General features: G+C 32.3%; 2 protein-coding genes and 1 long non-coding RNA gene across 4 annotated transcripts; 2 read left to right on the top strand and 1 right to left on the bottom strand.

Moving 5' to 3' along the window:
- Positions 1-299: 299 nt before the first annotated feature.
- LOC105954950 (uncharacterized) lies at positions 300-3,075 on the bottom strand. Its single transcript, XM_012978635.2, has 2 exons — positions 2,829-3,075; positions 300-835 (listed from the first exon to the last, which is right to left on the bottom strand). Exons 1-2 carry the CDS (start codon positions 2,936-2,938, stop codon positions 631-633), a joined length of 315 nt encoding a protein of 104 aa, XP_012834089.1. The 5' UTR covers positions 2,939-3,075; the 3' UTR covers positions 300-630.
- A 4,796-nt stretch (positions 3,076-7,871) lies between these two features.
- LOC148768337 (uncharacterized) lies at positions 7,872-8,899 on the top strand. Its single transcript, XR_016032824.1, has 2 exons — positions 7,872-7,977; positions 8,476-8,899. It is a non-coding gene; the product is annotated as an uncharacterized LOC148768337 (long non-coding RNA).
- Positions 8,900-10,466: 1,567 nt separating this feature from the next.
- Positions 10,467-12,934, top strand: LOC105954949 (protein LIKE COV 3). 2 transcript variants are annotated; one of them, XM_012978634.2, is made up of 6 exons: positions 10,467-10,621; positions 11,101-11,153; positions 11,533-11,642; positions 11,947-12,114; positions 12,195-12,419; positions 12,553-12,934. In XM_012978634.2, exons 1-6 carry the CDS (start codon positions 10,487-10,489, stop codon positions 12,657-12,659), a joined length of 798 nt encoding a protein of 265 aa, XP_012834088.1. In that variant the 5' UTR covers positions 10,467-10,486; the 3' UTR covers positions 12,660-12,934. The 2 variants fall into 2 exon arrangements, with proteins under 2 accessions (XP_012834088.1, XP_012834086.1); XM_012978632.2 differs by having other exon boundaries at positions 12,189-12,419; positions 12,553-12,797.
- The last annotated feature ends 702 nt before the right edge of the window (positions 12,935-13,636 follow it).

Genomic DNA, 13,636 nt, shown 5'->3' with positions numbered 1-13,636 from the left:
ATCGATTATTTTCGTAATTTAAGAAATAATGAGGGACATTTTCGTCAATTCACATCGGGCAGAAAGTGGGATTGTATAAATGATATACTATCAAGTCAAATTTGGGTGGATAATTAATAATTCAATTGGTTGATTAAAATAGTTGGGTCATTAGTCAAGGACGGCAAATCAACCGAACCAAACATTGTACCCAAGAGTACAATTCATCCCATCCCTGCTAATAATGCAAACCAAAGATGCCCCTAGCGTGTGATTTATTTTTGAAAATTAAATATTGATAGTTAATAAAAAAACAGAGATTAACATCAAATTAATTACTATTGCTTACTAACTAGAAATTTATTGAGCATACCTCTAATAGCACAAACTTAATGGCAAATATGAAATAATGTTAAATTCGACTACCTATAGATAGATATACATTTACAATTGAATAGCTGCAAAACGAAAAGACCTCAAAGGGCTCGTTAGATTTTCCTCGAATAATTCATATTTTTCTTTTTGGAGAAAGCCAAACTATATTTCATATAGAAGGTTGACAAATTTGTAAGTCAATTGGTGTTTGCAGCTCTCAGTTTCTTGAAAAGTAACTGAAAAAAAAAAAACCGACTTTTTTTTGCTGCGGGTGATTCACATGGATAGAGGCAGTAACAATCTTCTATCCCTTTTCCTTGCGAGGGACTGCCTTGAAAATTTCAAACGAATAGGAACGAGGATGCCGAGGCAAACGATGAAGAAAGAAACCCAGTAGTGTTTTAAGTAAAGGGTGGCATATGATGTAATTAGAAGCACGATAAAGATCACGGCCCAGAAAATAGCAACTGCAACATCAGTCCTGAATGAAATAAGAAAAACATAAAGGGTAAGATAATGTATAGATAGATAGATGCTTGACAAGTGAAAGAAACGGAAATTTGGAAAATGGAGTAAAACGGAAAATATTAAAGTGGTATTATTCAAAACGATTTTATTTATCCAGAAGTAGTCAAGAAAACGATTTATCCAGACATCCACCAAGACTGAAGAAACGGAATTGATTCGGCATTTCACATAATGTAATATATAATTAAAATATAAATAGACACTGAATGGAAATCCAAATATACTATTCTTTTCTTTTTTCTGAAATATTACAGAATAATTAGTCACCTCTTAATACATAGAACTAGCAGAAAGGGGAAATAATAATCTTGGTCAACATTTTTCGGGATTTGACAGATTTGAAGAATTATGTTCATGCGTAGAAAAGCAGGGATTCAAACCTTAATGACTAATGAGGCCAATTACATCTAAAGGCATTCAATTAACTTAACTCAAAGACAAGTACAGTAAAACTAACTTTCAACATAATTATATGGGTATTTAGAAACATACGATTCCGCACTGACATTAAGCGAAATTAAGCAAACTGTTCTTTCTTATTATCAGATTCACCAGCAGTCGAGCATACATCAAATTTCTAATATTAAGTAACAGCAGTTTGCAAGGTGCTCATTTACGATCTCGTTTTCTTATGTATTGTTTACATTTTCATGGTTGAATATGATCACTGGAATTAGAGGATCAAGTAAGTAAACAATAGAAAATCTTGTTTTATTTGTTTATTTGTTCACACAGCTCAAAAAGTGTTCACGACGGTTTAATTTCCAAATGGTAGGCGACACCAAAAAATCACCAAAGGCAACATCTTTTGTCTACTAAAATCGTTAGGATGAAACTTAGTTCCTAGTTAATATGACGAACACCAACGATTTTATAACTATCTTCAGCTAAGAATTGCAAGCTTTAAAATCTCAACTCTTGCGGTTAGCATCAATAGTGGCAACAACAAACAAACTAATCCGATAGTGATAGTTCGTTAAATAAGAAGATGTAATTTTTACAAAATATACAAGGTGCAGCCATATCTCACGTTCTTCACCCCAATAAAGGAAAAATAAAATATTTCATTTTGAAACGTCTCCGCGTTCTATTTTCATTGTAATCAAAATTGTGGTAGTACAACCAAAGAAAATAACACATGTAGAATATCTCGGAACAGATGAGCATATCTGATTAACAAATGTCTCAATTGAGATTAATTCAGAAGATATCGCACCATCAGAATTAAACAATAACTTTAGAATTACCGACTTGTGATTCGGACATGGTATATGGTTGGGATTGGGCCTATGGGGAATTTATGTTTAGTTTAGGGATCACGCCATTAAAAATTAAAAATCCATGGACAAAATACAGAACTTTTTCCCGGCTGGAAGGGCACGATGCCACTTCACGGAAGCCCTTCGCGATAGGCTGGTAGCTACACCATTATATCTTCGGCTTTAAAAACGCTTGAAAAAATGTTTTTAGGCCCTCCAAATATTTTTTGCAAGGTCTTCTCTTCGATCAACACATACATCAGTGAGGCTTAATTCGAACTATATAAAATGCCCAAATTTAATTCCCTGACGGTGAATTAGTCCCATTCGTAATACTGTCGAGACGCACATCTCGGAAGGAGGTCCCGAGTGTAATTAAGTGGAGCCTATTCATAATTAATCAACTAATTTGTTCATTTACACCATTGATACTTGACGACAAGACACATTCCCCCCCAAATTGAAGGATGTAACACAATATTTAAAGAATGTGTCTTGAAATCAATTTCCCCAAATAGCAGGAGCATACATACTAACTGAAAAAAAAAAATTAAATTTTCTTTTTGGGGCCAAAATACAATAAACGAATTCGAAGCAAATAAATCGAAGATTGATTGATGATCGAGGTTAATAAATTGGCGAGCAATAAGAAGCACAATTAGGCGGTGAGAAAGGGCGTAAACGTACCAGGTGGAGAGAAGAGGTTTGGGAGAGAATACAGTGAGGGCGGGGCACTTGTGCTGGGATCGGATCTGGTAATCTCTGAGTTGTTCTACGAGTTTCGACCGAGTTATCATTGAGTTGCTATCCTGAACCGGGAACGGAGTTCTGTCCTACCTCTGATTGTGTTCAAATCCACCCGATTCCGTAGCCGAATTGCAAGTTGATGCTTTAATTCCAATTTCAATTCCACCTTTTTTAGGGCAAAATTCGAAGAGAAAGAGGGATTCTTGTGAGATTTTGAAGAGAGTAGTCGACCTGTACGGAGAGAGAGCTCTGCTCTGCTGCGCTACAAGGAAAAAAATTAAAATTAAAATTGAACAAATATATTTGAAATGTTAAATGCAAATATATGATAAATTATATACTATTTTATTAATATTCCATCAATTTCAAATTTCATTTTACATAACAACAATGCAATTTTTCTTTTCAATTTTGCTCTCATCACCTAGTTAATCATTAAAAAAATACATAACAAGACGTATTTTAGCCAATTATGTGGATTTCTTCATAGTTCATACACATTTATTAGGCTTTGTACTTTGGCTGAATATTACTTTACCCCCTTGTACTCTCAACTGTATCGATTTGCCCCCTTTACCTTGGTTCGATATCATTTTACCCCCTTCTACTCTCAACTCATTGATTTGCCCCCTTGTACTTTAGTTCGATATCACTTTACCCCCTTCTACTCTCAATTGCATCGATTTGCCCCCTTACTAGAAAAATTGCCTCAATGTGGCTATCACCGTTAGTTTCAGACATTTGACCTTAACACCGTTACTAAAATGTCATCCTTCCAGTTTAAATAATTATTAAAAAAAATAAAAAAATAAAAAACATCAAAAAATAACATAATAAAAAATTCAAGACATCGAGAAAAATAGTCCACGACGCCAGGCACAATTTTTTTTAATTAATAATTATTTAAACTGGGAGGGGTGGCTTTTTTGTAATTTTCAAACTTAGATCAAACGGTGTTAAGGTCAAAGGTCTGAAAACCAACGGCGAGGGCCACATTGAGATACTTTTTCAAGTACGTGGGGGCAAATCGATGCACTTGAGAGTAGAAGGGGTAAAGTGATATCGAGTCAGAGTACAAGGGGAAAAATCGATGAATTGAGAGTAGAAGGGGGTAAAGTGATATCGAACCAAAGTACAAGGGGCCGAATCAATGCAATTGAGAGTACAAGGGGGTAAAGTGATATCCAGCCAAAGTACAAGGGGGAAAGTGGAATTTAGCCTATTTATTATTATTTATTAGGGATTTTCACAAACACCCCTCATATGCAGAGGTCCAATTTTTTTTTCTTTTTTTAAGATAAATCCAAAATATTATTTAATTAATCGTAAATAATTTAATTCACTATTATATCTTTTATCTAGCTCTATAACTCACGTTATTATTTTCTTTTTTTTTCCTCAGATTTCTTCTCCCTCTCTTTTTTAACAATAGCAGCCTCTTCTCTTCTCAAGTTGCCCCAATTATTTTTTCGCATTTCTCGGGTAATTTTCTAATCATCTTTTCCCTCGCGTGACGATGTTTGGTCTCTCTGTTGGCCATTGTGTTTTTCTATGCTGTCGGTCGGATTATGTTTGTTAATTTCTTCATTTTTTAATTTTTTTTTTTACAATTGGTGTGTTTATTTGACGATTATGTATGCCTGATCTTTCATACCAATCTCTTCGAGAATCTGGGTTCGAAGAAGGAATTGACGAGATCGTCGGTTATTGTAATTTGCTCTCTGATTTCCCTCTCGAAGAAGGAACTGACGAGATCGGACAATGCCACGTAGGAATGCTCGCTGCCGCTGCTCTCGTATGACCTAACCCTAGCCATCTCGTCCAAGGCCGCTGCCATCCTTTTGAACCTCACCGGAATATTCACTATTTTCCCTCGCCGATTAATTCCGATTTTTTTATTTTCTTCTTCCTCTTTTCGAAAATGGTTTTATCATGGTCTGAGACAGGGCCGATTCTGAGGGGAGGCGAAGTAGGCGGTCGCCTAGGGCCCCCGGATTTTTACGAAAATTTAGGGCCCCCAAATTATTTTATATGCACTTTATATATTAATACTTATTTTTTAAAATTTATTATATATAATATTTCAGAACATCGATCAGTTCTAAAATAAATGATCAATATATATTTTTACAATTTTCTTAACCTTGGGGCCCCTAAATATAAAATTTATAATGTCTTAATTATTTATTTTTATACCTAAAATAAAAATTAATATCCATTAGTGTATTTAAGTTTTATAAATATTTATAAAGTCTATTTGCTATAAGGAGGAAGTGAACCAGCAAATCATCCTTTCAATTTTTAATTTTTTTTTTCATATTTTAAGTTACTTTATATTCATACATCTCAAAAATTATTTCGGGGGCACTGCCCCCGAACCCCCGTAATCTTTTATTCCATCATTCTTAGAAAATATTACTTTATATGTTTTTAGTATATTTAATTTCGAACGCCCTTTAATAAGATTATTTTGTCAAATAGGGGGCCCCGTTTTAAATTGTTCTTAAATCTCGCCTAGGGCCCCCGAATTCTCAGGAACGGCCCTGGTCTGAGATTTTCTATTCTCCTATTTTTCGTTAAATTTATTTTAAATTCTTCAAATTGAAAGATGAAATGGATGATGTCAGGCATTAAGGGTTTAGAGAGGTGGTGTTATACATAACATATATATATATGTGCATTAATTTAGTCTTCTGTTGAATTATAATGATTTAGTTTGGTCTTTTGTTAGATTTAATTTTGTTAATTATTGATAGGCAGTTAGGCACTAGCGTAGCAGTACATTTTATGAAATTATTTTCCAACTAATATAAATTGGCGTTTATCTGTATATAGTAGCTTAGTTTTGAAATTTGTTTTCAATAACGTAGCAGTACATTTATCAATTATTTTCCAGCTACGCAAATTAATAATATAATCTGTTGTTTATATATATGTAGTAGCTTGGTTTTGACATTTGTTTTCAATTAATTTCAAAAAAGTTAACCAAATTTTCCTCTGCACCCCGTTTCTTTTTCAAAAAAGAAGATGATGATTTTTTCAAATAGTGGTTTTTGTTTATAAATGGGAGACGAGGATCATATGTAGTTAAATGGGGTTGTCGTTATCTTTTCTCCATGAATACGTGCTTTGTTTATTTTGTATGATGATGAAAAATAAGTATGTTCTGTTTTCTGAAAAAAATAATTAATTCAATAGTGGTTTTCAAGCATTAAATCTTAATAGTTATGTATGATCTAATTTCAATTTTAAATTTCGATATATAGTTTGGTATATGTGAGTCCTTTAAAATTCACTAATATTTATAATGAATTTCGATAAGTATGCATAGTGATTTTCATGTTTATATAGAGTGGTTTTCTTTTTTATATAGTTGTTTATACAGAGTGGTTTTCATGTTTATATAGTTGTTTATACAAAATGGTTTTCATGTTTATATATAGTTATTTATACATAGTGGTTTTCATGTTTATATAGTTGTTTATACATAGTGGTTTTCATGTTTATATAGTTGTTTATACATAGTGGTTTTCATGTTTATATAACAGTTTATATAGAATGTGTTTTATATTTATAAAGTTGTTTATACAGAGTGGTTTTTATTGTTGTTCCCTCATTCATTTTTCGTTTCAACAGATTTATGCAATATTAGTAGGTTGGAAAAAAAAAATTACGAAAGCTTCCCGAATTTTTGTTCCCACCAACGATGGTGTGACACCAAGGTTTGCTTTTGGAAATTGGTTTTCATTTGATAATTTTTTTTTCTTGTCCAGATTGATTTAGTAATCCTCGCGGCCTTGTTGGTGGTGGTGTACTGGTCATGCACTTTTTCGTGAAGATAGTAGTGGTTTACGTTTCCAATATAGTGGATTTTCGAATGAATTTACATTTTTTTATTTCTTTGTTATTTTTTCAGTTGTGTTAGTAGTGGATTACGTATGTTTTTAGTGGATTTCGATAAGTTTGTTGACGTTAATTTTACGGTGAATTTTACGATAATTTTACATTGGTTTTCGATAAATTTGTAATAGTTTCCGATGAATTTTAATTTCCGTAACCCTGATGAGAAATATTAAAAAAAAAACTGATTTTTTTAAATAATAATAATAATAAAATGGAGGGTTAAAACCATATTTTTAAACTTGGTGGAAAGAATAAAAAACTAAATAAAAAAACTGAAATAAAATAAAAGTAATATTTTGTTTTAAAATTAAAAACAAAACATATATTTTCTCGGAAAAAAAAAAAGAATAAGCAAAAAACTAAAATAACGTTGTGAGGAGTTATTTCGGAGAGAGAGTATAACTGGGGCATTTAAGATAATTTGAATCAAATGGATTTATGTCAAATACCAATTAATAAAATGGATTTATAATGAAATCAAAATTCAATGAGGGGTGTTTGTCAAATAGCCCCTATTTATTAATACTTGTACCGAAGGCTTAAATGAATATTACCATAAATAGTAAAATATAGTTAAAGCATAATAAGCATAATTCTACTAGAACTTAAATTTTTAAAAACGGTCCAATTTGAGAAATGAAAATTGGATTTTTTGCTTTAAAATTTAGTACCATTTCAAAATTTACCAAAGTAGAAAAATATATATTTTTCAAAGCCTTAAATAAGATCGAATCTAAAATAAAATGATATGACAATTTCTTTGCAATTCATCGTTTGCTTAAATAAAAGGGGAAATATGCAATACCCCCCTCAAATGGAAAATAATATGAGTAAAACCCAATTGACTTTTAAGACTTTTGCACAAACCCACATCCCAAACTTAATTAGTGAAACCCCCTCAATTAAACATAATAAGACGTAAGTACCCTTATTAACAGTTTTTTTATAATAAATCAAATATTTAATCACGATATCTTTCCATAACCGTTTCCCTTTATTATAGGCGGATATAGGTGGACGTGATTCTCGTGTGTATTCAGATATGTGTGTGTATGTAGAACCGAATTTTTATTGCGTAAGAACACATTTCTTTCCCTCCGGTTCTCTCCATCAGGTTCGTGCAATGTCCACTGACTCTGATTCTTTTGTACCATTCAAGAAAGTCCAGATTCAGAGAGATAATACGGTAACCATCACTACTTCTCGTTTAGGTTCCATTCTCTGGTTGAAATGAGCATTATTTTCATTTTTGCTTTTAGGGCCTGTGTTATATTCCCAATTAGGTCTAATTATTGGGGGAAATCTGAGATTCTAGTAAAATTTCCATTTTTTTTACAGTTGATTAATTGCTTGATAAAGATGGGACAATTAGTTTATGTTTCTTTTTGGGTCGTCTTAATTGGTGTAAATGATCGTTACTGATTGAAAAATTTATTCCGTTTTATACAGAGTCACGTTGTGACTACTCTGTAAATCTTTTGTTCGATTTGTGTTAATTGATACGCTAGTGTAATTTTTTGTAATTTATTTTTTGCATTACTTGATATGTTAGTGTAAGTTTCAATGTGTTTGTTGTGGTTGAATTGAATTCACATAATATTATGTGATTTGCATTTACAGAGTAGTGCAGATTTATTCATCAGCAGTAGTCACATAGTAGTCACATTCTCATTTTTTTGTGTAGTGCTGCACAGCATGTCGTCAACCTTGATGATTGTGTTGAAGTATGGGGGCTCATTTGGGGTGAAGATAGGTCAGGGTGATTTTTGTGTATGAAGATCTCGTTGGTTGTCACTGATAAGTGGTGCAGTTTGAATGCGAGGGATATATCGATGACTTACAATGTTGATGGATATGGCGAGGGTATATTCTCACTGACTGACTTACTGAATATGACTCATGTAATAGTCATATTCTCACTGTTCTGTTAATAATTATGACTATTGTTGATTCACTCGATTAGTGATTTATGAATTTCTTGTTTGTTCCCCACTCTCTCTTTCGATTTTTTTTCCAGATTTGAACAACAACAGTAACATGACTATAGTCATATTTATGTATTTTTCGAATATGAATATGACTATTGTTGAATATAATCTATCTTCTGATTTCAAGTTGACTTCTAGTAAGTAGATTCAAATTGATTTTTTGTGTGGATATTGATTGGATTGTTTTCGTAAACAATAGGGAATATTCGTTGTTTTATATGATTCGGTAAACATGACTATGCCATATAATCGGAATTTTTAATTTCAAAAAAAAAAAAAAACAATGTAAAGAAAGAATATGACTACGGTTAATATAGTCACATATAGTCATATTCAACTATAGTCATATTCGGGTTGTAAAAATATTAAAAATAAAAATAAATAAAAAATGGCTAAATAAAGTCCGAAAATAATATAAAAAAAAAATAAAAAAAAAAATCCGAAAATATATTTTTCTTTTGATTTGGTAGCAATTTTTTAGGAATTTGGAAGCACATTTTTTGGAATTAAATTGTTATTATAGAAAGAGAGAAAAAATAAATAATTGAGATAAATTATACTAATTAATCCTAATTAACGGGATTTAGGTGCCTCATTAATAGGAAATTTGTAAATAGTAGATAATTATAATAAAAAAACGTGGATTTAGTTTCCTTATTAATAGGAATTTTGTTAGTAATAAATAATTATTAAAAAAAGTAGTATAAGGGTAAAATTGGAAATAAATATTCTAAGGGGTTTTCACAAAGGAAGAATTATGGCATGGGCATATCACTATTTTTTATCTATAGGAGGGGTGTATTGCAAATGACCCCTAAATAAAATAGAACTTGGTTTGCATAAGGTATAAGTTATAACATATAAAATTTACTCAATGTATTCATTATACATGGTTTGGATGAATGTCTATTCCGGCAACAACAAAGTATCGAATTAGTTTGGATTAGATGGTATTTATTATATTACTATTCAGTATGTTCCATTCCTCTTATCAAATCTATACATTAAGTTCTCGTTCGGTTGTCAAGATAAGATTAGCTAAGATAAAATTAAATAATTTAATGAAACTCAATGGTATCATTAGCCTTCGGAAGATTCAATTAAAAACATGCCTAAAAGGCGAGATAAAATATAATAACCTAATATTTGCGGGTCACCCATCAAGTTATTGGGATATTAAACATCAAACAAGTTCCATTATTTAGTTAATCATGACTAATCTCTCAACCAAACTAAAATACGATATTCCCTACGTTCCAATTTAACTGTCGGTTTGGGGAGTTTTTTTTTTCTATATTATCGGTCACTTTAAAATTCCAATGCTGCATTAATTAATGTTTTCTTCAACTGTGCCCTTATTAGTTATTACTCTTGATTAGTTGAGATATAATTAATTACATGAGTATTTTAGTCATATTATATGTATTTTCCTAAAATCCTCGCATATTTATTAATTTTCTTAATATGCGAACAACAACCTAAAACGACAATTATTTTGGAACGGAGAGAGTATTTAATAATATTAAATGTGATTCTCAATAGCATCTCTAAATTGGAGCAGCATTAAAAAAAAGGCAATATATGAAATGTGAAATTAAATGTAATGGAATTAGAATTAATTAATTAATTAATTAAAAAGGGAAAACAAAAGATACATACATCTAATAATGCAAGCTCGTAAGTAACAAAGAAACCGAGGGAGAGAAAATGGGAACGAGAGAGATGGATAGAGATCTCGAACGCTTAATACCCTTATCGATCACCGACAATGCTAATTGCTCCAAATCCTCTTCTCCTTCTGATTCCCCCGCCGCCACCGCCGCCGCCCCCGCCGGCAACGAGGTCCTCCCCCCTCCGCCCATAAAACACGCATACATTTGTGTAAAACTCATGTTTCGATTAATTAATTATCACCTTAAGATCTCAGTGTGAACTGCATGCATTGTATGATTGAATTTTTTTATTCATCCTTCTACTTTTCATGAAATTAAGCTCTGTTTTTACTCTTTCGTTTTCACTCTCTGCGTGTGTGTGTGTGTGTGTGTGTGTGTGTGTGTGTGTGTGTGTGTGTGTGTGTGTGTGTGTGTGTGTGTGTGTGTGTGTGTGTGTGTGTGTGTGTGAATTCAAATTCTGTGCTCAATTGATTCGGCGAAGCATTACTTCAATTTTCCTTTTTTAAAATTCGTTTTTAGTGTTTATGATCACCTTAATTGCTTTGTTTAATTAGTGTCTAATACTTGTTCAAAAGATTAACAGGGGGATAATTTATATAATTTATATTTATATATATTGTAATTTTTTTTTAATCTTTTAATTTGCAGGCATTGGGCAAAGTGATTCGTAGTTGGGCATGGAAGAAGTTTATGACCGGATGGTTAGTTCAATGATTTACCAAGTAGTATTATGTTACGTTAATCAATATATTGCTCGAAACAAAAACGAAAAACAAATATTTGCTGAAAACTTTTACTACAATGTGCTAATCTGTTTTTCACACTCATTAAACTTACTCAATTTGCTTCTGTGAACTTCAACAAGAAGCAATGAAGCAAAAACTATAGCGAATATGAACTTCCTTAACTCGATTATGAGAGAGTCTTGTAATCACCATCTTATTGGCGGTCGTATTTGTTCGTATTATCTCTTGAGGATCTTTATTTGAGAATTTAGAGAGTTGATTCTTGAAATTGCATTCCCTTATTTTATTTTTCTTTATACCATTTGTCCGATAACTCGATATTATTAATTTGCAGTGTGATCTTACTTCCTCTTGCCATCACATTCTATATAACTTGGTGGTTCATTCATTTGGTTGATGGATTTTTCTCACCAATCTACATTCATCTCGGGATGAATATATTCGGTACGCGGATCATTTCTTTTCTTCTCCCTCGTGCAACTAAGAAGCACAATCGTGCCAAAAAAAAAAAAGAACTTGATTAATTGATTGCTGCAAAATTGGCTTTAAAAAATGGAACGGCTCAGATATCAAGAATGATCAAATTCTTACCTTGCATGAATTAGGCTAACAATTCAGTGTCTGCATTTCTATGTATATGTTTGAGGAACAAGGTAATTAATCTCGTTGTTTGTTAGTGGTTTTAATTCACTTAAAAGTATGAAGTACAAATTGACCTCTTCCTCTAGTTTTAATTAACCATTAACAGGTCTCGGATTCTTAACCTCGATTACTTTCATATTCCTCGTGGGAGTGTTTATGTCGTCGTGGGTTGGTGCCTCGCTTCTTGCATTGGGAGAATGGTTCATTAAAAAGATGCCCTTAATGAGCTATATATATGCTGCCTCGAAACAAATCAGTGCCGCAATTTCTCCAGGTAGAAAAATCGAGATATCTATTTTACCATAAATCGAAAAGAATAAAAAAATTGCTGAAGTCAAATATGACTAGTTTCAGATCAGACTTCTCAAGCTTTCAAGGAAGTGGCCATAGTAAGGCATCCTCGTATCGGAGAGTATGCGATTGGTTTTATTACATCGACTATTATCCTACGCAAAACTTCGGGCGCAGAGGAGCTTTGCTGTGTTTATGTGCCGACCAATCATCTTTATCTTGGAGACATATTCCTTATTAACTCCAAAGATATTATGAGGCCTAATCTTTCTGTTAGAGAGGGCATAGGTAAAATTAAAAAATAAAATAAAATAAAATAATCGAACTATGGCACTTCAATATTTTGTGTGATAGTAGAAAAAAAGATCGAAAGATGTCCGTTGGTAGTGATGTATTTGTTTTCTTTTTTTTTTTTTTACAGAGATAGTGATATCTGGAGGAATGTCAATACCGAAGGTTTTGACGATTGTGGATACGCAATTTATACTGTCACCGCGAGTTGGCAAACTAACAGTACCACAAGTTTAACAGGTACTTGGAAGATGCAAATTAATAGGACTTGGTCGGAATTTAATTATACTGATATCACAGAGATAAAGCTTCGTTTCCCACGCCTATTTTCGTTGGTTTTATCTTACTTTTTTTTTTTTAACTGTTCATAAGTTTCTCGTGAACAAGTTGTAAAACTCAGAACTAGTTGACGCTTCATATAATTAAAACAGCAATATATACGATGACCATCAAACGAGACCAAGGCTTCGTACACCTTTTTTCTTGTTAAGACTGTATGGTTTTTTTCTCAATTGTTTGACTTGAAAGTACTCGTACTGACCGTATGTAAGTGCATCATCACTTAGCTTAGGATTACACCAGAAACAAATGATCCCTCCATCAGTGGCGGAGCAGCATAGGGTCGGGGGGCCATGACCCCTCCCCCGAACATTTCTTAAATTTTATTAATTTATATAGAAATATAATTTTGTTTGTGTACACTAGCATTTACAGCCCCCTCAATTTTATTTTTTTAATGCATTCAGCCCCGAACTAAAAAGTATGGCTCTGCTAGTTCCCACCATGTGTGTTTTATTCGTAGGGTATGGTATATTCAGTTTGACACTCAAAAGGATAAGGGGAAATAGGATTGAATTCAAGAAAAGAAAATTAGTAAACAAAATCAAATGGAAAGTTAAAAACGAATAAAAAAGATAAAAATATGTTTTTTTAACTCCGCTTGGGTGTCGATATTAATGTGGAATGCGAGGCGTTGGTTACCGCATGATTTATGTAATTTTTGTTCAACATGATCCCGGTATATTATTCAAAAATTATACAATTTTCCAATATATAAAGGTACAGTGTCAAAAATATCCATGAATATTTGATTTAACCAAATGTGCAAGGAAGCAAGTTTACCTCGAAAATCGTCAATAAACTGCTTCAATACATCAACACAAACACCCTCCTAAGACAACCTTAAACTAGTACAATTCATGTACGAATATATT

This window comes from Erythranthe guttata, chromosome 8, assembly GCF_056151865.1.
Source record: "Erythranthe guttata isolate IM_541 chromosome 8, IM_541, whole genome shotgun sequence".
NCBI classification, from domain to species: domain Eukaryota; kingdom Viridiplantae; phylum Streptophyta; class Magnoliopsida; order Lamiales; family Phrymaceae; genus Erythranthe; species Erythranthe guttata.
Note: the sequence above shows the minus strand (reverse complement) of the source record. Positions and strands in the feature narration are given on the sequence as shown.